Source organism: Condylostylus longicornis, unplaced genomic scaffold, assembly GCF_029603195.1.
Source record: "Condylostylus longicornis isolate FDR11 unplaced genomic scaffold, ASM2960319v2 ptg000162l, whole genome shotgun sequence".
Classification (NCBI taxonomy): Eukaryota; Metazoa; Arthropoda; class Insecta; order Diptera; family Dolichopodidae; genus Condylostylus; species Condylostylus longicornis.
This window is the reverse complement of record NW_026578130.1, coordinates 246,416-270,881: the sequence shown is the minus strand read 5'-3', so window position 1 is coordinate 270,881 and position 24,466 is coordinate 246,416. Positions and strand designations below refer to the sequence as shown.

Sequence of the window (24,466 nt, the reverse complement as noted above, 5' to 3'; positions counted from 1 at the left end):
AAGCTAAAAATTTAAGTATTTTTCTTGCTATTAATTCTTATAGTAATTGCATAATATACAAAATTTTAGTATTTTTTTTTACCATTAAGCTTTTAAAGGAGTATTAATCAAAATGGTTTTATTTGCCGTTAATGTTTAAAGAGAAATAAGAATCGTACTGATCTTTGTACGTTTTTTTAGTTTTTTTTTAAATAACCACTACTATTTCAAGAACGGTAGTAACTTTGAATTGGCAAATAAAAGTTTTATTTTATGTTAGTACGCCTTTAAGTAAAATAACAGGGGGAACAAATATGAATTCTTCATTTAAGCAAGCATTTTATTCGAGAGGTGGAAAATATAAAAATCTCTTAGGAAACTTTAGCATAAAAATGCTCTATATTTGGTTCTATATTTTTCTGGGTCAATTTGTGAGAGATTTGAATTTTATGTTGGTTGTGTAACTTTGTATGCATTTTAAGTTCTCGTTTTTTTCCCTAAAAACACAGTTTACGCAAGATATTCAATTTTGATATTAATTAATACTAAAGAGTAAAAACAACAAATATTATATTAAATAAAAATAATAATTAAAATATTTAATAATAAAATCGAATAAATTATTTACATTTTAATTTTATAATTAAATCCTTAAAGCAAATGAATTTTTCACTATACATATAATTAATAACGAGAATAACATTAGTACTAAAATAAAATACTAAAAAATTAAATTATTGAATTTGCTGCATTGTATATAATTCTGAATACATTCCTTCCATTCTCATAAGTTCGTCATGAGTACCCTTTTCAATAATAACACCATTTTTAATAACGATAATAACATCTGAATCTTGTATTGTTGTTAAACGATGTGCAATTGTTATACAAGTTCTACCAGCTGAAGCTGCATCTAAAGCATCTTGAACTATTCGTTCACTTTGCATATCTAAAGCTGATGTTGCTTCATCTAATATCAATATTTTTGGATTTCGTACTAAAGCTCTTGCAATTGCTATACGTTGTTTTTGGCCACCAGATAATTGAGCACCTTTATTACCTAAAGATGTTTCATAGCCTAATGGTAAATTACTAATAAATTCATGTATATTCGCTTTTTTTGCACATTCTATTATTTCTGCCATTGGAATATCTTTAAAATTATCACCATATGCAATATTTTCAGCAATAGTTTTGTCAAAAAGTACAGGTTCTTGTGATACTAAACCCAATTGTGATCTTAATGTATCTAAAGGAAATTCTGTTGTAGCTAAATCTCCAATATTTATATTTCCACTATCTGGATCATAATAACGTAATAATAGTTGAACGCAAGTAGATTTACCACAACCTGATGGTCCTACTAAAGCTACAGTTGTACCTTGTTTAATTGTTAATTGTAATCCCTTCAGTACTTGTACTTCAGGACGTGTAGGATAACGGAATTGTATGTTATTGTAATTTATGTCACCATCAACTTTCTGAAATTGAATAAATCAAAGTACTTTCAAATAAAAGAAATAATATTATTTTATTAGAAATACCTCAACAGAATTAAATGGAGATGGCGCTACATTAACCATCTTTGGTTGGCGTTCAAATAAACGTAATAATCTTCCTGCTGAAACAATAGCAGCATTTACATTAGGTGCATAAGCTAAAGCCTGTCCTAACATCCATGATCCAAAAATTAACGCTTCTGAAACTCTATTTTAAAAATTACAAATATTGTTAAAAATAATATTAAAAAGTTTAAAAAAATTTATAAATACTAATTTAAGAAACACATACTTGATTACATTCTCAAATTGTAATCCCCGATCAGCGACTGCAGTACCACCATAATAAAGTGAAAGCCCGTATGCGGCAAAAGGAGCTGCTTGGCCCAAAGAAAACACTAATCCACGATATCTTGTTTTCTTTTTGCAAGCTTCACGAACTAAATCAATTTCCTTACAATATCTTTCAAGAACGTGTGGTTCTTGGCCTAAACTTGATACCGTTCTAATATTTGAAATAGCCTCAACAGCTACAGTACTAGCGCTTTCTATAGCAAGTTTTTCATTACGGGTACTAGCATCCATATAACGTGATTCCAAAAATATTGAACCCAAAACAAATGGTATTGTTATCATTGTAATTAATGTTAAATCCCAAGAGAAGTAAAATGATATAAGAATACCAATAACTAAAGTAGCTATAGATTGTACCATTGCACCGATACGACTTCCAGTTGCCTACAAAACAATATAAAAAATTGTACATTAAAAATTATTTTTGTAAATCAAAATTTTATTTTTTACCCCTTGGACATTAGCACAATCACCAGATAATCGTGAACAGAGAGCACCAATTGAATTAACTTTTTCATCAAAAAATGCCATTTCTTGCGAAATTATAGCTTTAAAAGCTTGTTTTCTTAACCTTGATGTTAAGCTAACACCAGCTTTATTAAACATATGGAATTGGAAAAATGAACCAACACCAGCTAACACACCCAGTGCAATGAATAAATATGAATAAAAATTACTGTCTTCTTGTACTTTTGCTTTATCGGGATTAGAAAGAATCTAAAAGTGTTGCATTCTTAATTAATTTGATCCAAAAAGTTTAAAATATTAAGATTAACTTACGCCATAAAATTCACCAAAAAGTATAGCAAATATTGGTAAAGAAGAACCATGTAATATTGCAGCGATGCCACCAACAAGAATGTATGGCCATTCTGGTTTATTAAGTTTCATAAGTCGCATAAATGACACTTTGTATTTCTCATTTTTTGTATACAATTCTAAATGCGTAACAAAATTAAATATTAAACAAACATTTTTCCAAAAAATACACAAATTAAAACTACCTTCTTCATCTACATGAGCTTCATTGTCTTCTCCAGCACTTAATACTGAATTATTCGATTCTAATTTGGCACGATGTGGTTTTTCAGCTTCACTTTTACCTTGACTTTCATCAGAAGAATCTTCTTCATCATCTTCATCATCATCTTTTTTATTTGTGTTCACCAAATCATAATAATATCCTTTTTTTTTCATTAACTCTTCATGACTACCTTGTTCAAGAACTTGACCTTCCTTAATATATACAATTTTATCCGCGTTTGTAATAGTTGATAAACGATGAGATACAACTAATGTTGTCCGACCAACACTAGCTTCTTCTAATGCTTGTTGAACTTTTTTCTCTGAGGTTGGATCTAACGCTGATGTGGCTTCATCTAATAATAAAATGCTCGGATTTTTGATAACAGCTCTTGCTATAGCAATTCTTTGTTTTTGTCCACCTGACATTTGAGCTCCTTTCTGACCAACCATTGTATCATAACCCTGTGGTAATTTTGTTATAAATGTATGACAATTAGCAATTTTTGCGGCATCTTCGATTTCTGCTTGTGTTGCATTTGGTCTACCATATCTGATATTTTCAGCAATTGTTGTGGCAAATAATACTGGCTCTTGACCGACAACGCCAATATTTGATCTTAGCCATGCAACATTTAATGTCTTAATATCGTATCCATCTAACTTAATATTACCTTCCATTGGATCATATAATCTTTGAAATAATTGTAAACAGGTTGATTTACCGCATCCTGATGGTCCAACTAATGCTGTTGTTTTACCAGATTCAATTTCTAAGGTTAAACCTTTTAATACTTCAATGTCTGGCCGTGATGGATAACGGAATTCAATATTCTCAAATCGTATATTACCAGTAACAGCTTTTGGCTTTATACCAGAATCATCTAATGAATTAATTATTGGTTTTCTATCAATAATTGAAAATATATTTGCTGCAGCACCACGTGCCACAGAAAATGCCTCAATATGAGGCGATGATAAGCCTAGATTTTGTGCTCCAATAAGAACACCAAATAATACTATCACTAATATAGCTGGTGTATATTGTTTATCTTCATCTATAATTAAAACTACGCCATACCATAATGCAAGCGCATATGAACAATATGTTATAAACCACATAATACCACTTCCAGTACCAGACCAAAAACCTTTTTTATAACCAGTCTTTTCAGAATCGATTAAACGATTTGCATAACGTTCTTCTTCTTTTTTTTCACCGCTGAATGCAACTACTGTTCTAATACCACTAAATACTTCTTCAGCTACAGCACCAGCTCTTGAATATGATTTCAATTCTTTTTCAGTTAAAGAACTTTGAATTTTTGCTACTAATGCTGTTGAAATAACAATAATTGGAACACAACTTAATACAACCAATGTTAATTCCCATCCATAAAAGAAAGAACATATTACAGATGTTACAAATGTCATGAGTAAATACCAAAATATAATTATTTTTTCACCAATTCCTTCTTTAAATTTATCTAAATCTCTGTAATTAAAATTTATTTAATTAATTTTTAAATTAATAACATACGACAAATTGATTTTGTTAAGTAAAAAATAGGTTTTACTTACTCTGTCATTTTGGTTGCAAAATTATGGTCATTACTGTATACATCATACCAGATCATATCTTGTTTAAGGACGGCTTCTAAGAACAATTTACGTATTCTAGTTATTTGATTAAGTGCAGTTATATTTATTATATCAACTGATATAATTAATACTATAAATTGTAAAGCAGCACCAGCTGCCGATGACAATCCAAATGCAATTGAATCTTCTATTAATGCATCACGATTTTCTTGAATAGTACCATTTGTTCTATATGGAAAAAAATTATTTTAAATATTTTTATTATTATGCTTTATATAATGAAATAATCATGTTGCTATATTAAGAATTCAATTTGATTAAATGCTAAAATTCTACTTACAATTCTCTGCCTCCACCAAATAGTTTTAAAATATGTACTTGAGTCGATGTTCCTTTTCTTGTTACACGATCAATTAGCAATGATGTAAATTCACCATAAATAATAACTGAATATGGTATTAATATTGCACCAATTGTCCCAAAAAATAATGCAAGAAATATTATTAATTTTTCAGTTGAAGTTGAATATCGGAACTGTAATAAATTCAATTAAATTATTTTAGAATTTATATACATTCATATATATGTATATATGAATACATAATATGTAAGTTTAAGTGTATTTTCATGTACTCACCAATTGATAAAAACTAATATTTTGTGCCTTTTCACTTTTTGGTCCATCGAGTAACGAAAATTGCCTAAAAATTTTCAATTTGATTATAAAACAAAATTTCTAACAAGTATTCAATAAAAAAAATTATTATAATTTATTTATGTCAAAAAATTTGACATTTTATTTTTGAAATCAAAACAAAAATACTTATTTCAAAATTTTTGTTTACTTACGCATTCAGAATGTCACCATTTTTGTTATTCTTTTTAAAATCATCATTTTTATTCGATGTTTTAGAAATCACACGTGATATGTTTAGCTTCTTTTTCATTCTCAAACTTTGAAAATTACTTCTCTCTTTAATGAGTATTCGTTTTCAGCATTAAGTTTCACTAAAATAAAATTTATTAAATTTGAATATTTTTAATAAGATCAAGACATTAGAAATAAAATATTACAATATTTAATTTAAATACGTAAAATTGAAAACATTTAAGGGCTACATTGCTTTTCAATTTTGCTTAAATTGATAATAATTTTTTGAAATAACAGAGCAGTGTACTTGCTATTAAAGTTTGAAAAATTGAATTTTTCTAGAAAATTTAGTTGAAAGGTGATTACTAACCCACAGTGCTTATTAAACTAATATTTGAAAACTTTAGATATGTTAATAACTGAAAAATTAAATTATAAATTTTTAACTAGATTAGGGTACAATCATTTCTGTAAACTCTAACATTAACAAAATCGAAGAGATAAAGTTCACGCATAATATACTCTTCTCTCTTGTTTATAAATTTTTCTCAAGTAAAAAGAGTAAAGTAATTTCTAGAAACCCTAAAATGAACAAAATCAGATTATACGATGAGATTAAGTTCATGGATATACTCTCCTCTTTCGTCGGTGACTCATTTCAGGGTACATTCAATAGCCTAACGACGAACATAAAAAAACTCAACACAACCTTAAATTTCTATAACATTTTCGCAAATTAACACTTTTTTAAGCACAATTCTAAAACCAGTTGGTGAATAATCGATTATATAATATGATTATAAATCGATTAGTAGCAAACTGTTATCACAGAGAATCAATTTTTAAAGGTTGCAGGGAATATCCAGGACACTCAAAGAGAAACGCAGATATCTTTTGTAAACTTTTTCCAAATGAAAGTTACAATAGCAGGAAAAGGTGTTCAGCTCTGACATGTATATTTAAAACATTACGGCCGGCGTAACATACGACATATTTATAAAAATTATTGCAAACTTATTTTTGAATCAATAGATATAAAATCATAAAAAATTAGTAAGTTGAGTTTTAATATAAAAAAAATCAATTGGTTTTTTTTTGTTGTAATTTTCTATACTTTAAAAGATTACCTGTTACATAACCTAAAAATTGCAAATTATTATTAAGAAAAAATATTTAATTACTACACTTTTTTGATCAACATCATTTAACAATAATAATAATAACAATGTTAAATTGATTCATGAAAATTATAGAAAAACTTTACTAATAATTTTATTAAGAAGCATGACTTAAAAATTTAATCAATTCATTAAAAATAAAAAAAAATTCTATGGATTTCCCTATATCTACATGAAATTTAATTAATTTTATGAACTATAAGTGTCTATAGAATATTAACAACAATTAAATTTAATAGCCGTCGCATACATGTAGAAAAAACTTTTATTTTCCACCTTTTTTTTCATTTGATTTGATAAAAATCAAAGCCGATTACTTTCTAATAATTGTGATTTTTTGCTTAGTACCGAAGCTACTCTTTTTAAATCTACTATAATAAGTATTAATTCTTATAAGTAATTATAAGTTGTTGAATTGGGTATAATAAAAAAAAAAATATTTGAATCATATTCAGTTTTTGCTTTTTTTATAGTAATTAATCGATTATTATTGGTAAGATCGATTAGAGACCGATTATTGTTAAGGTTTCAAAATAATCTTTTCAAATGCTAAGAAATTATAAATTAATAGTGAATTCGCAAAATTTTAATTTTCTTTCTATGTTCTTTTGTTTTTTTTTTTCACATATTGGACATTGTCCAGTATGTACTTAGGTCAAAAAAAATTTTTTCAAAATAATTGAAATTCTTGAAAATTAATTTGTTTTATGTTTCTAATCTACATATGTATGTATGTAGATAATTAAAGGGAAAATCCGAAGTTTTAAGATTAATAAAAAATGGAAATTTTTTTACGAATGTATATACATTTCGTTTATGTGTTGTATATTTATTTAAATTGTGAAAATTAACATGTAAACTAAGTAATTGCAGCTAAACTTTTCGATTTTACATTTTTATAATCTGAGTAAATTTGACTTCCTTCTGTGTAGGTTTTGCCGCAACAATGGGAAGACTAAAATGTCATACACAATTTGTGTGACAGTTGCGCTTGTTCGTAAGAAGATATAGGTGGCTTACAAGGAGTTTTCTCAGTATTGAGTAAGTCACATACAATTCTTTGAGATCTTCCGTTATTGGAATGTGGAAGCAATAAGCCATGATTACGGTGCCTGGTCGGAAGGATATTCTCCTCTCTCTTCTGAAATCTACATTCTATATACGTATTTCTTTTTAAAAGTTAAGTAATTCTGCTTTGAATTTCATTGAATTTCGATTGTTTTTTCATAACAGTACAGAATTTCATAAGTCAAAATTTATATGAAAATCCGCAAAGATTTAGTTTCCAAAAGAATTCAAAATGTACATATTTTACTATAATTTTTCCATATGATTTATAGTGATACTTAATAATCCACTTTTAGATAATTGTGTCATACCAAGAATTTTTTAAATATTCAGGAATTTATTAAATAATATGTATGAGTGCAATTATGTAAAATAATTAAGTACACTTACTTTATTAAATTTAAAAATATACAAATATGTATTAAGTATGTATATAAAAGTTTTATTTTTAGAAAATTACGATAATCGTCTTAGCACCTTTGATATAGGAATCACTTTTTTTAATCAAAATTTTCATAATAAATTTGAATTTCAATATGGTTACTATTAATAATCCTGATAAGCATTTTATATCTAGGGAGGGTTAAATTAATAAAAATCATGTCAACGATGTTATTTTCGAAATCTAATTTTATCAATTATAGTTTAAATTTACTTAAAATCTTATAAAAAACTTATTTTCTTATCAATTTGAATAATTAATAATTATTATGTAAGAAACTGGGCTTGTATTCTCATATCTTTTGCAAAAATTATTTATATTAGACATAGGAGTGGTGAAATTTTAATAACCAAGGTTATAAGGTTAGTAATTGTATTCAATCATAATTGTAGTAAAATATTTAATGAAATTTTCATATTAATAAAAATTTAGAGCAAAAACTATATACTTATCTACTACATACTAAAACTACTATGGTAACTCAGATAATTTTTAAAATGGCGATACAAATTAATAACTCATATAGTAATTATAAATAAATTTTAATATTGTTATTTTTACTGTTTTTATATTAAAAAAAATTGTGTGATTTTGCAAAGATCGCAAAAAAATTATCAGCTTGTTTTTAAATAATCGATTATTTATATTTGCGTCCATGTGTAAAATTATTGAATCGATTTAATTTGATCTTTAACACTTTATTTAAATTATTTGTTTCTATATAGATTTTTAAAATTCTAATTTAGAAAAATTGCAAGAAAATCATTTCTATTTTCATTTAATTGAAATATTTTAAAACGAAGTTATTTAAAAAAAAACAAAGTATGATTTATGAATTAAGAGCTAAAATTTTATTGTTTAATAAATAAAAATATAGCTAGAATTTTTGAGAAAGAAAATCGTAAAAATACAAAATTATTAGCACTTGTATTAAATTAAAAATTTAAATAATTTATTTCTGTTTATTGTAAAATATACAATATTCTACTTATTGGGTCATAGTTCCCATAAAAACAAAATAAATTTTTACATTGTTTATTATTTTATATTTTATTGTTCAAAAATTGACCTATACTATGGCAGGCGAACCTTAATTGATTTATAATATATGAAATTTATTAAAATCTAACAAATTATTCATAAAATTTATGATTAATTCAATGAACTTTATTGTAAAAATTTTAATTACATACATACATACCTACATACATCCATACATATGTACATGAAAATTACAATTATATATTTAAATTATGAATATTTATAAATAATTTTAGAATAATTTTTTTTCTTCTAAAATATTTTAAATTTTTAATTTGTATTATTAAATTGAGAAAACAAAACAAAAACCCAATTAGAATATAATATAAAAAATAATTGAATAATTCATTAAAAATCATTTAAAGTAATTTTAACTTTAATACACCCCTATATACTTTCACGATGGAAAAGTAATCTGGTTAAGTAACGTGTTGGGTGTTTGTTTTGTTTATACTCGTATGCATAATAAAAACGAGGTGTTCGTGCGACGCGGTTGCATTTATGGAGCGGTTTTTTGGTGCGGAAGGGACTACCATTATTATGATTTGTAAGTTTATATGTAGAGAAAGTGGCTTTTTTATTCAGCTTTCTATTCTCATTTATAATAACTAAATTATAGTAATAGATTCAATTTTTCTCTTACCCCGCTGTAAGGGAATATTATTTATAATTTTTGAGGCATTCTGTGTAGTTGTTTTTCACAATATTATTCTAATATTTATGTAATATAATAGTTTAAAAAGAAACTGATTTGAATTTTAATAATTGATGGGGTTTTTACGTTTATATTAAAATTTTACATAAAGGCAATAATATTTTTCTTTTATTGTGCAGAAAAATTCACACTCTTATTTTAATTATTAATTTTAAAATAATTCAATATTATTTAAGAATTTTATCTCGAGTGATTTATTATTAAATATCTGCAACTTAGATCTAGAATAATCTATCAAGAACATTTAATAAAATTATATTTAACAATTAAAATAATAAATGGTTATTAAGTATTATTAAATTAGTTGAGAACTTTTTTGGCGTTCTTCCAAGAATATTTGATGTCATCAAATCGACAGCAGGCGTAGTAAAATGGCACATATAAACTTTGTATTTCGAGAATATATTGTTTCAATACTTCTGTTTTACATTAATACTGAGATTCAATCTTCAATTGACAAAAAATATAAAGAAATTGTATTTTGCTATAACTTACTTTATTTTCGATAAGCGTACATATAAGTTATTTTCTTGACATAAGTGACGATTGATTCAATTGGAAAATTTACATAGTCATGAATAGACTGTTTTTATATTTGGGGCTACCCATTTCAAACAGCTCAATATAAAGCAATAAAAAATTTGTTTGGGTATCCCAACAGAACGGGAACATGTGAAATTCCTTGTAGTGTTAGACTTAATAATCAAGATGCAATAAAGTGTATTCAGTTTATAACGCACTTTCAGGGCAGTAACAGTAATTGGAACATGAGAAATTTAAATCAAAGACCCAAATAATATTTTATTCAAATACTATAGGTAATCAAATTGACGTCGATCAATAAGTAATCAATAATTACAATGAATTGCCAAAAAAATATCTACTTTTTTTTATTACTTTCAATAATAATAATAATATTTATATTATTATTAATTTATATATTATAAAATGTATTTCACTCTTTTGTTTAGACTATATTTTTCAATTAAATTTAATTACACTAATTATTTATTTAGACAAGTGTTAAATTGCACTATATTAATATTATCTAAACGTTTTTAATTGTTGTTACCATATTAACTGAAATAAGTAGTCAATTCAAATGTGACAGATTATTTTTAATTATTGCCATATTGTAATTTTTTTTTTTTAAATAATATGTTCATTTACTTGTAATGAAAGTTTATTTTTATCTATTAATTATCTACTGATTTATGGACAAATTCGTTTGTTGTAATTGTAACATTCTTTTATAATAATTATTCAATTATAATATTGAATATGTCTTCTAATTTTAGAACTGACACATTGAATGTGTCAATATTTCTCATATATGCATAAGTAAATTGTTAAATTTTTGTTAATTAATATTAATTGAATATTTTTATTGTTTGCAATCCCATTTAAGCATATATGTATAACACTTTCAACTAAACCGGTCTTACATAAATGAGTATTTAAGAGGACTATACGCTTTTATTCTGGTGAATGGCTTTATATTTTAATAGAAATAGTAAGATTTTAAGATTATAAGTTAGTTTTTATATTAAAGACAAAATAGTATTCTAATTATACACACTTTTTCTAATTACATTGTTGTAGATTAACTGTTATATATTCTTAAATGGAACGCAATTATTATGAATTAAAAATTGCAAAAAAATAAAATTAATTTTATGTTTTCTTTATTCAGGAATATAGAAAGCGCCACCAGTCCAAAAACAAACTAAACGTCATAATGTATAAAAGTTACAAACCACCTATTTGCATTTCTATTTGCATGACATAATATTGCAACATAATTTTCTATACTATGATCTTATTTTATACTCGTATTTATAAAAGAAGTTGTGAATTTCATTTATATTTTATTTATTTTTAAGAAGCTATCGTCGTTAATAACTTTTGTTATTTGATAAGATTAAAATATGTAGTCTAAATTAAACTAAATTAAAGTATGGGAATCCTACAACATACTTGTAAGGTAATAAGTTTCATATATACTATAGCTATGTACACATGTATTGCGGTATATGAATTATAACTTTTATCTAATCTTAAAGTATATATATTATCAGAGGTTGTTAGCTGGCTGTTGAATTCTGAAAAGTCTAGTCATCATTATTTATGATTTAAATATTATTTAGATTATGATAAGCTTTTGTATATATATAGAGAAACATAGACCCCTTTTGTGTATATATACATAATATTGTATTAGAAATATTTTCCTATCAAAATAAAAATTTCAGTAACCTACTCGTATTTGTAAAAATTTTAATGTTGTTTTAACGTTTTGTTTATTTGACACTATACGTAATTATTATGAAAAACTTTATTATTAAGAGGAAGCATTTATATAGCAAAAAATTAAAAATAATTAAATTAGATGCTTAAAAGTGAAATCATAAAAGCAATACTGTCAAATAATAACTGCGAAATGCAATACTATAAAAATATAATGTATTTAAATAAAAATAGTTTATGTGATTTAACTGCACTACTAATACAATTTCGCTATATTAATCCGGAAAATTCGACATGTTTATGAACAAATTGGTTGACAACATTTGTTTATGAACATAAATATAGCGCAGTTTTGACTACACATTGCGATATACTGTATTTATGAAAAGACCTATTATTATATGCGTATGCGTTATGTGAATTTTTTATTTATTTTTTGTTCCTTCATCAATTCTAGGAGGAGTATAGGGCTAGATCATGATATTATAAATAAATAGTGACAAGCCTGCCGTAGTTTTGCTATGTGTATGTACCTATCAGGTTGTTGTTTAATATATATGTTCTCCTTATAATTAAATCACAATTATGTTTATTTAATGCCAAATTATATTTGGAATTTGGAATATTTTATTAATTAATATTTATATAGAATAAATTTTTAAATTTCATTTGAATTGTTTTTAAATATTTTTACTTGTGACAATTAACTTGAATAATAAATAAATTTTTTTATAAATAATAAAGATAAAATATCAGTTAAAATAATTTTTTTTTCTATCTAATAATTTTTTAATGAATACCTATACAAACATATTTTGTATCAATGTATGCAGAATTATAAAAGATATTTTCTATAATTATTAAATTATTTATGAAAAATACCCATGTTTGCAGGCCATTTGATATTACTGTTATTGTAAGTAGAATTACTGTTATTATCATTATTATAATATTGTTATTTTTACTATTATTAAAAACTACTGTTCTTAAATTAGATTTTTTAATTAAATAATTTTGATTAAAAATTATTGATTTAATAATTATTTCGTTCTAATTTCCTAATTTTGATAATAAATAATATCTTATCTTTTTGTTATACATATTTGAATTGATGGAAAATTTTATGTAAAAAAAAATTTATTTTTTAAAATTGTTTTATGTATGTAAGTATATAACTTGTAATAATTATAAATAAAATATAAATTATTTATAAATTTGCGTGGTAGAAAAACAAAATGAAACTTTCAATTTCCATTTTTAATTTAAAAAAAAAAATTAATTGTGTACCTGCATTGACTAAAAGAGGTGATTAAAATTTACTTTTTTTAATACCATAATATTTTTTTATAAAAGATTTAATTTAATTAAATTTAAATACATTAAATTAATTTTTATATAGTAATCTGAATCCATAGATTTATATTAAATGATGAAATAAATCAGATCAATTAAATAATAAAAAAATATTTTCAATAATTCAATAATTCTAAAATATGCAAATTTCTGTTTTTCATGTTTATTTTATTTAATTGTAAAAAAAAGGTAAATTTACAAATAAATTTATTATGTAAAAATTATAAATTTATGCAGTAAATTAATTAATGGAAATGTAACATAATAATATATCTTGGGTTCTAATCCGGTAATTCCAGGTAGCTTTATAGGGGAGAACGACCAAGCCATTCGTTTTAAAATTATATTTTATTTTTAAAATCGAAAAAATTTTGGATGACGTATTAAATTTGCAATTTTATCTCTGATTCTATTTAATCATCCAGTAGATATATCTATATGTGAAAATGAATATACCATGCCCTGGTGTCAATAAAGCAAACAGTAAACCGAATGCCTGAAATGATATGAGCTTTATTCAATTAGAACCAAGATTTAGTTCCCCATTGTATAACAAAATGCATGAAATATCTTTTTGGATTTCTGATATACATATTATTTACATATATGTCTGTTTTTTATTTTTAACAGAGGAGCGAAGGGCGATCAAATGCTTTAATTTAGTTTTAGGAGGCAAATACGAAAAAAGGCTGAGAAACAATGTAATATACTTATATTAACTGTACTACTAGAAATTCTTTTATTGAATATAATCAAATAAATAAATTAAATTAAAAAAAAATCAAAAAATATTTATTTTTATTGATTTATTAACATTATACATTATTCAAAAGCATTTAATAATGTTAGACAGTTTGGAATCTGTTATAATAGTATATTTAATTTACATGTTGTAATTTAGTTGAATATTTTAAATATTTATGATTACACCATATACATTATTAAGTAAAATAGATAATTTATCTTCATCTTTGTAAATTAACGATAATTTCTAGTTTATCGTATTTAATTGATCTTTAATACAATTTTACTATTTCAACGATTTTCATTTATGTATACTTATATGAATTATTTAATATGATTTTTAATTTATTTAAAAGTACGACACGTTTAAATATTTTATTATTAATTACTAAATATATATAATAAATGGATGATTATACTTAATTATATACTCTATGTTTATAATGGATATTCATTAAAAATTGTTCAGTATAATTTATAATTTTATTATACTATTGCATCAAATTATATTTTTTAATTATTATGATATTAGATTCAATTTAATAGTATTTAGAATACGAGTACTACATATATATGCTTAATTTATATTATATTAATTTGCTCCCACTAAGAATATTATTATGTAATTTTGAATAATTTGTTTAACAAGTACTTATATATAATGCAACATTTTGCGTAATGAGTAAGTGAAATTATTAGCATGGCAAAGTTTTTAAAGCTTCATGAAGAAATTAAAAATTAACCTTAAAAGTTCCCAGATTTTTCAATAAATATGAAAATGTCATTTAACAAATGTGAAGGCATCTATCGAATATTGAAGGCATATTTGTAAAATTATAACTCTTAATTATATACCATTTCATAAACCTTGTTGTAATTTTAAGTATTATACATGTAAAGTGTTATACGTTTAAAGTGTTAAATTTTCTTAGAAATGGAACAACATAATGTATACTTAATTGTATTTACATGACGTCTCAACAACGGTTGACATTTGATTTCATTCCCCTTGTTAATGGAATGAAATATGTCATAATATGTCAACCGTTGATGCAAGACTCGTTTTGTAAACACAGCTATTATCATTAAATTACTTAGAACATTGTATATCAAGCACATTCTTACAGGATTACAGTACAATTTGCGCTTGATTTAATACTCGTATGTATCGGAATTTCAAAAAAAAATTATTAATTACAATATTCTGGTCTGAAATCGAATAATTGAATGATGAAAACGGCTGACAATAACGTTAAATACCAAAGTTCAAATATTTTATTATAAGAAATTTTCGATTTTTTTTTTGTTTGGGAAGGCACTGAGAATGAGAAAGCAAATCAAATTTTTTGAAACGCAAACAAAATACATTTTCTCTCTATTTTTTATTGTTTATAAATAATACGTACATATTTTGCATATAGGTACACTCACAACACACAATATCATGGACACGTTTATTTATAAATTAACATTTTGTATAACATTATTTTTTATTACTTAATGCTAAAATTTTTTAGTTGTGTTTTTTTTTTTATTTAAATTTTTACTACTTACATGGTGTATAGTAGTATGTAGAAATGTTATTTTGAGTGTTAAACATTTTTTGATTGAGTTTCATAATTCGATTCGTAATAATTATATTGTATTGGTTTGCGTGTTAAACCTATTACGTATTTTTATGAAACATGTTTTTGGACTACGTATACTCACTAATGACAAATAAACAAGAACATTAGATGCACATGCGTTCCGAGTTTTAAATAATTAAAAACTGGTTTTTAAAGAGTAAAAACGAGGAGCTTGTGTAGCGTGCTTTTGATATTTCTTTTTTCCATTAGTAAATTCGTTACTCATCAAATTGTTTTCTAAATACATAACTCTGATTCTATTTTTGTGAATTTTTTTTTGGTAATCTTTTTTAATAACTTATATACTATATTGGTTTATATAAATATTTTTTTTAGGTATATAATAAAAATTACTGGTTTTTTTTTCTATTTTATGTGAAATTTTATAAAATATGTAAATAACTTAATAACAATTTTATTCAGATCGTAAATTTTTTTTTTGAATTGTTTATTGAATTTTACGGATTTGTTTTTTAAATTTTGTACTAAATATAACTAGGTGTTTGTTTTTTTTTTAAATAATTTTAATTAAAATTTTTATAATTCATCTTAAAAATTAATCAATTTTAATTGATTTTTTTTTTATTAACTATAATAAAATTTTTTAAGTATTTCAAGAAACAAAACATCTTAACAAAATTTAAATTAAAAATATAATAAAGAGGGAGTTCATAATAAATTTTAGTTCCTTATAATTAGACTAGAATCATTAAAACCGGGCCAGGCTTTCGATTTTAAAATTTTAATTGTACTCCAATTAAATATTCATATCCTAATTAATCCTAACTAAGGAAAAATTAAAGAAAACAAATTAGTATTTTCAATAATGTTAACATTTTGCATTTGCTTTTATAACTATATGCACACTTAATTATAGTTACTACCTTTATGCATAATATGAAATGCCATTCAGTGAAATTGATCATAAATTATACCGCCGGCAGCGTAAGTGTTTTTATACCTTTAGCATATGTACCCGAATTAATGTCAACAGGGATATAGATTATATTAAATAACTTCCGTTAAAAACCAGTTAAAACTAAGGGTTTTCGAATATTTTCGAATATTATATTGGTAATTGTTCATAATGTAATGCATAACTGAAATTTTTCGGAACCAAACATAATGTAACAATGGCATTTTCTTTTGTACCTATATAAGAACATATTATCGTAAAAATATATATAAATCAATTGAATAATTATTTGAAATAAAATTAAAAATTTTTGGATAATTTTGGATAATTGAAATAAAAATTAATAAGTAATAAGTAATTATTAAGTAATCAAATAAAAACTAAAAATTTATTGCAAAATTATTTATATTTAAAAAATTTTCAACACGGTAACCCTTTTTCAGTTATATTACACATTCAAATAACCCACTCTCAGTTCTTTGTAAATAACACTTAAGTCATTCTTAAAAAAATTTATTCTAATCAATAACATGTTATATATTATGTAATTATGATGCTCATATATGCATCGAATTTCCTGAAATGCAATAAAGAACAATATGAAATATTATGGGAAAAACCAAAAATCAGATATATGTACTTCAAAGTTTTGACTATTTTAAATGCGTCTGTTAAAACATTGTATTTTTCTGATGAGTGACAAATGTCTTAATTCTTATGAAATTAATTATTATAAAAATTATTAATTTATTTCAACACGTGCGCGTAATTAACTTTAAATGAAAATCTCAAATTTTATAAATTAAATTATTAATAATTTTTATATTATTAAATGTTTGTTTTCAAAATAATATCACAATAATTGGATGGTCACAACATTATGATTAAATTAACAGTAATGTTATTATAGAAAAATGATAACAATGTCAGCTTAAATGAATTTTGTATTGTTGATTACCGTGTCCTATAAAATATTTCCATTTCATATTGTCACATTGTGACAATATGAGATGGAAATATCTGTATATATATGGGTAAATGTAAATATGTACACCTAAATCTAAATGAATAATATTTTGTTGAATAAATTTAATTCAACTATGTAGAAAATCAATTCAATATTAATTAATATTGTTGATTTTAACAATTATTTGAAATTTTTTTATAATTAATTTTCTAATTAATTTATATACATATAAACAAAATTATTAATTATGTCATAAATTACTAATATTAATTGTGTTGAATTGTAAATTATTGTAAGCATATTTAAGTTCGTCAATGTTATAATCCTCGGTATATCGTAAAAAAGTATCTGTGTTTGTATGTATATCATGAACTCATGTTTTACGTATTATGACATATAATGTAAATAGTGAGGAGCAATTACCAGTTAAATACTTAAAAATTACTTAATCATAATTTGGAAAAATTCAAATCTATTTTGAAGAGAAATTTATTTAGAAATTTTTTTTTAAAAAATGTAGTTTACGTTATGAAAGCGAGCTCATTGGTACGCCGAATTAAGACTATGTACTTTGAAAAATGTTCTCACTTCTCTCATGAAGTTTTGTCGTCTCATCTGAAAGTTCTCAAGTTCTCAAGTTATCGTAATTGCAACATTGTTAATTATTGGAACAGGACTTCTTTAATTAAAATTTAATTCTTTTTGTATTTCAATTTAATCGAATAGCAAAATAAAATAACGGAATGTCATATTGAGTTGAAACAAATAATTCTCACAATTTTGTTGTCTTTTAATGTCATCTTGTTTTACTCGTATAAAATTTCAAAAAAAAAAATTTGAAACTTTAAAAAAATTTCCAAGAAATTTTTATGGGTACTGTTTATTGAGCAGTTATAGCGGTACATTTTTAGTTTATTGCTTATCACATAAAATTTTTTTTTTGCTTATATTTGTTATTTCAATTTTATTTGTGAAATTTAGTTTTTTTTGGTTGCAAAGAAAAAAAATAAAAACAAAATTGAAAAAGATGACGTTTCATTACTGTGATCCATTTTTTTTGGTGACTGTTTTTGTTTTTAATAAATTTACATAAAGTGATTCGAATTCGAAATCAAAATTATTCATCAACAAGTTAATTAAAATAATTAATGAGAAATGTATTCAACTATTAAACTTGTCTCTTGGCTTCTATATATTTTTGTCAAATTTCACACTTAATGTTACTTTCGAATCAATTTTATCTGAACTTTTTTTATATTGAAATTTCCTGTGGTAAATTTGGTATAATTTTGCATTGCTTCGTTCAAATGACACTTGACTTGCAAAATCTGTTGAAGATAAATGAAGTGATGTAATTTGAAGAGAAGAGAAGTAAATTAAAGTGTTTCGATTTTCGAGTATCGAAAATCGCTTTAAATGAGATATCCCTTTCCGTTTATTATATTTTATTTCCATGTTTTTTTGTGTTTAAAAAAGGACAGCGGCGCCTCTACATAAATAAATAAATATTAAAATCAATTGATTAATTCAACAATATAATTTTAATTGCTGAACAAATCAAATTGACGTCAGATGCTACATAGTACATTTTTAATATTGTCAAAATTCGAAATAAAGGTCCATTAAGCATTATTTTGTTTTGTTTTATTAAATTTTTTAAAATTACTTAACATTTAACTAAATTCTTTCTTAATAAAATTGATTTTATTTTATTTTATATAAATTTATATAAAATTGGATTTTAATTTTTTTAGGTTGTCGCAAGGAGTTTTCAAAACCTATATCATTGAAGTCTCAAACCACATTTTATGGAATTTAAAAAAGATTATGGATATTGAAAAAAAATAATTAAAAATATTATAATTTACAACTTCCTTATTACCAACTCATAAGGAACTAATCAAAAATATTATCACTAACCAACATAATTTGAATCACATACATTGATTATAAAAATATTATTTGCAATTATTTTTATTGCATTTAAAATTAGAATATATTTTACATTAGTAATAAAACTTGTCAAAAAATTTCAAATTCTCTAAAATTAATTCAACACACATAGTCATATTTGCAATTAAAAAATCTCGTTAAAAAATAATAGTGTAAATTCATTGTAAATATTGCTGCCTTAATTACAATAACTCCTATGTGCAAATTTTCACAAAATGAAAATTTATTAGAAAAAACTAAATTCACATGTCTTTCTAATTTTATTTAAAAAATGTAAAATGTGTTATTTAAATATTTCTAATTTTATTAAAAATTTCTAATATTCAATCAGATAAACAATTTTTTCTTAATTTTGAAATATCGCAAATTTTTAATTAATCAACTATTGCCATTAAGACAGCAATATGTATACATTAAGGATCTATAAAAATTATGTTTTTCTTAAATTTATGTTTTTAATATCAGGTGATTGTTTTTTTATGATTCTAATTTATTTTCAAGCAAATACACAAAACTCTACACTATTCTACACTATTCTACACTACATAGTACACTATTTGATTTCAATTTTGCTTCTGTAATTTTCAATAGAACACATCTATTTATAAATTTAATTTCAATTAAAATTAAATAAATATAAGAAAATTTTACTTACAAACTTAATTTATTAAAAAATTATCACTTTTTTTGTATTCTGTTTAAAAATTTTCTTTCAAATTTCTTATTTGATCCTTCAAATATTTTTTTTTAAAAAATGAGAAAATTTTTCTTTTTAATCCTTGTGATTCTCTTTTCTTTCTCTTTTTATTTAATTATTAACTTATTACCCGAAATAATATATTTAACTAGTTTTTGATCTTTTTTTTTACTTAATATAGTTCTAATAAAATTCTTCATAAGGGCCGCGAAATTTTCGATTTAATTTGTATATAAAGAAAAAATTTTGAGAGAAAATTGAAATTTTCTTATTACTTTCAAAAGAAAAAAAAATTTTTTTTTTTATTTTATTTTTTCACTTTTTATTTTTAATAATTAATTATAAATTTATTAAGACGCTTTCAAAATTTCTTTTTAATCTTAACGCGTTGACCGTTTACCATTAACTAAAGATTTCCTATTAGTGAAGTGGATTCTTATTATAGAAGGGGTTGATAAATTATCGTACTATTTATATATTACGTATATAAAAGCTATATACTATACGTATGCTTATATGTGTATAACAGTATATAAGTTAATTTTTTTTTATTTTTCTTATTATTGTTGCTGTTCGTTTTTTTTTCTTTTTTTTTTATATTTTTTATCACCTGTTGAATTGCAAATTCAAATTGTAATTTTTTGTTGCTGATATTGTTTTTTTTAATCAGAAGTGTGTTGTAGTTTTGTTATGTTTAATTTTTTCTGTTTTTTTTTATTTCTTGCTTTATCTTGGAAGCTTATTTGAAGCGATAAAAGTTTAAGGTGTTATAGGTACTAAATATTGTATATGTAAATATAATTGCATGTAAATATATTTATAAATTTTTTTTATTAATTTTGTAATAATATAATCGATGGTGATGCAGATAATTTTCATATAGTATAAGAATAATATTAAGTATGTTGATCATATTACATTCTGTTATATATTGATATTTAGAATCTGTTATATTCCTGCTTATAATTTGTTATATTTATTTTATGTCTTTAACAAGCACACAACGGTAATTTATAATTAGAGTAATAATTAAACTAAAAAATTAAAGAATTAATTTTTTTTTGGTTTGCACATCAATTCACTTTTTGTATTTGTTTACATTTGTTGCGGAAGTCTCACTACTTATTCATTTCAAATAAAATTAATAATGTGGTGAAATGAAAATAATTTGACAAGAGATTTGGGGAAAATCTTTTGTTAGGTAGAGTGAATGTTTAAAAATTTTTATAAACTGTGAAACAAAAAAAGAAAAGAAAAACATTTGAAATAGAGAGGGAGAGTGACATAAGAGAGAGTTTCCGAGTTTTGTGACTTGTGAGCAATTTTAGTGAGTCTTTAAATTAAATTTGAATTTGTTTTTATGGTAAGTATGTTACAAATTTATACTTTCGTTTTTGTAATTAAAAAAAAAAACTTCTTTAATTTAAAAAGAAATGATTTTTGGCATAATTTTAAGAATTCAAATTATTATAGCTAATTAATCATTATTGTCAAACTAAGATGAAATGCAAAAGTATTTGATTATCTATATTGGTGTGAAAAAAATGTGACAGTATACGAACTCACGCTCTCTTTATAAGTAAAAATAACACAAATTCTGCAAGCAAAATTTTTATTTCTTCAAATTTCAAATTCAAAAATCGCAACAGAAGCACTTTACTTTTTAGATTAATAGATCATTGTTGCACTTAATGAGTTGGATGCACTGCCTCAATTGTCAGATAAGATTGATATTGAAGGTTACGTGGTTATAAAATAAAAAGCATTTGATTTTAGTTTGTCATTAAAGTTTACAGCCTATAATTAAATTTGTGGCTTAAATTTCTTAAATAAATTCTAAAATAATATTCAATAAATCTTTATTTAGAAAAAAATTAATTATTAAGTTAAAACAGGTAAAAATTGGGATTCACTTATGTATTTGTTTCAATTTATACTTAATTCAGAAAATACTCAGAAATTATATATGTACTGAGTTTCAAGTAATTGTTTTGAAATTTTTTATTATAAATTTAAATTAATCCAAATTTGTTAAATATATTATCGAAATATTTATAATAATTTTATTTTACAATTTCACCATAATTTAAAAGAATCAGGGGATTTTGACAGATAACTCAAAATCGTGATGAAAATTAAGAATATTAAAAATATGTGGTTAAAATAAAGTAAAAATTATACGGAAAAATAGTCATCAATGACAGTCATACACACATACATAAAATAATTTGAAAGTTAAATTATCTTAAAAACAAAATGTACAATAATTGAATTATTAAAATGCTATATGAGTGTTAAATATTTATGTAAAGTAATTTATATGTAGCTACTTAATTTAAATGAAATGATTAAAGAAAATACGATTAACATAATATAGGAAATTCCATTTAAAATTTTTATTGGAAATTTATTTTAAAGTTGAAAAAATTTTATTATTTTTTCTTTTTTGATTTTGGAATTGACGTCAGTAAATAAAAGGTATAGTATCTATAGAATTTTATAAAGGTAAGTATAGAAAAAAATTTTTGAGCTACGTAAGAAGTAAAATTTGATTTCCATATTCTTATAAATTTTAATTATGTTTAATAATTGGTTAAAAAATCTCTGTTAATAAATAAAATTCCAATTTTATAATGGTGATTCCAAATAATTAATGATAATTTAGAAAATTGCCTACGCAACAGAATAATATTTTAAATATTTTATCAGAAAATAAAATAAAATAAAAAAATTTACCATTCACGCTTGGTTTTTATCGCACTTCAGTGTAGTTGGTGATTTTTTTTTTGTAGTATTGTATTGATACGATTTGACAGTATATAGTGTGGTTTATTGCAGTATCAGCAAAATAATTGTTTAGAGTGTGCGAAGAATTTATTGTTTTTTTTCTGTAAATCGGTTTAATTTAATTGTGTTTTAATTTCAGTAATATTTTTATATATATATATATATATATATATATACATATATTGTTAAATTATATTAAAAGCTATGCTATGCCTCCCGAAAATTGTTTAAATTATATGAAGGTACTTATGTTTAAATAATTTGAATGTGAAAATTTGTAGTGCATTACGTTAGTTATAATTAAAATCAAGTAAGAAGACTGAATGTCATATGGGCAAAAAAATCAAGATTTTGAATATTTAACATAATGTCAATTGTTAATTTAAGAAGCAGTGAAGAAAATATGGAATATTGTGTGCAATATGCAAATGAAGCTTGTGCTACAAATAATCAGTGTTCTGCTGCAAAAGTATGTTCAGATCATTTTGTTGAATTTGGTTTTTGTTAAGAAGATAATTTATTAAGCACATCAAAATCAAAACATTAAAAGGACGAAACTATACCAAGCCGAAATATTTTAGATTTTGGATAATAGAAAATATGGATAAAAGGATGAAAATATGGATAATAGAATGAATAGGGAAAATATGGATAATAGAATGAATAGGAAAAACAAGAAGAAAAGTTATTTTTTTCTCAGTTTATTTCTTCTTTTTAGATGAAAATACTAAGGATAGAGAAATAGTGAAAGAAAAAAGGAAGTCGAGTAACACTCAATCAAAATTAAAAATGTTATAATTGAGAAGTAATATAATATGTTCCCATATTCAGCTGGAACAAAATCTTACACGGTACCATCAGTAATGGCCAACTATGAAATTTCCAATGAAACCGGGTATAATATGCAGCGTATTAAATTTATTGAAAAAAATTCAAGCAACTGCATTAAAGAGGAAAAATTATGTATCTTATCATTTTATGAAATGATGATAAAATTTATATGAGATATAAAAAAGAATAAGATAATGCCAAGATGATGAAAAAAAAATAAAAAAAAAATGAGAAAAAATAGAGTTGACCGTGTCAACTCTGTGATACCCGTACGAATTTGTTATCCTATGTACGAATATATTTAAATAGCGTTCTAGCATTTATTATAATAAATCATTTGTGAAAATTTGGTGAACTTAGCTAACTTAGTTTTTGAGTTATCGTTGGGAAGAATGGACGGACAGACAAAGCTAAATCGACTCAGAATTCGACGCTGATCAAAAACATACACTTGAGTCTATATCTCAGACGATTATTTCTTAGCGTTACAAACGGTAAGGCAAATTTAGTATACCCTTCGAAATTTAGTACTATACGTTTGTAAGAGTATAAAAATTAAATAAAATAATAA

At 23.4% G+C, this 24,466-nt stretch overlaps 1 protein-coding gene across 2 annotated transcripts; it reads right to left on the bottom strand.

The window, feature by feature from the left end:
• Window positions 1-701: 701 nt before the first annotated feature.
• LOC129616065 (multidrug resistance protein homolog 49-like) lies at window positions 702-20,688 on the bottom strand. 2 transcript variants are annotated; one of them, XM_055531531.1, is made up of 11 exons: window positions 20,236-20,688; window positions 5,307-5,465; window positions 5,095-5,158; window positions 4,798-4,991; window positions 4,437-4,685; window positions 2,837-4,350; window positions 2,613-2,770; window positions 2,283-2,549; window positions 1,771-2,216; window positions 1,524-1,686; window positions 702-1,460 (listed from the first exon to the last, which is right to left on the bottom strand). In XM_055531531.1, exons 2-11 carry the CDS (start codon window positions 5,402-5,404, stop codon window positions 714-716), a joined length of 3,900 nt encoding a protein of 1,299 aa, XP_055387506.1. In that variant the 5' UTR covers window positions 5,405-5,465; window positions 20,236-20,688; the 3' UTR covers window positions 702-713. The 2 variants fall into 2 exon arrangements, with proteins under 2 accessions (XP_055387506.1, XP_055387507.1); XM_055531532.1 differs by having other exon boundaries at window positions 20,240-20,688.
• Window positions 20,689-24,466: the final 3,778 nt, after the last annotated feature.

Coding starts and splice junctions, on each gene's coding strand:
- LOC129616065 (XM_055531531.1), bottom strand. CDS start 5,404: ATGAAAAAGAAGCTAAACATATCACGTGTGATTTCTAAAACATCGAAT. Junction 4,686..4,797: donor TTTGGTGGAGGCAGAGAATT/GTAAGTAGAATT, acceptor TTTTCCATATAG/AACAAATGGTACTATTCAAG. Junction 4,351..4,436: donor TTTGCAACCAAAATGACAGA/GTAAGTAAAACC, acceptor TTTTAATTACAG/AGATTTAGATAAATTTAAAG.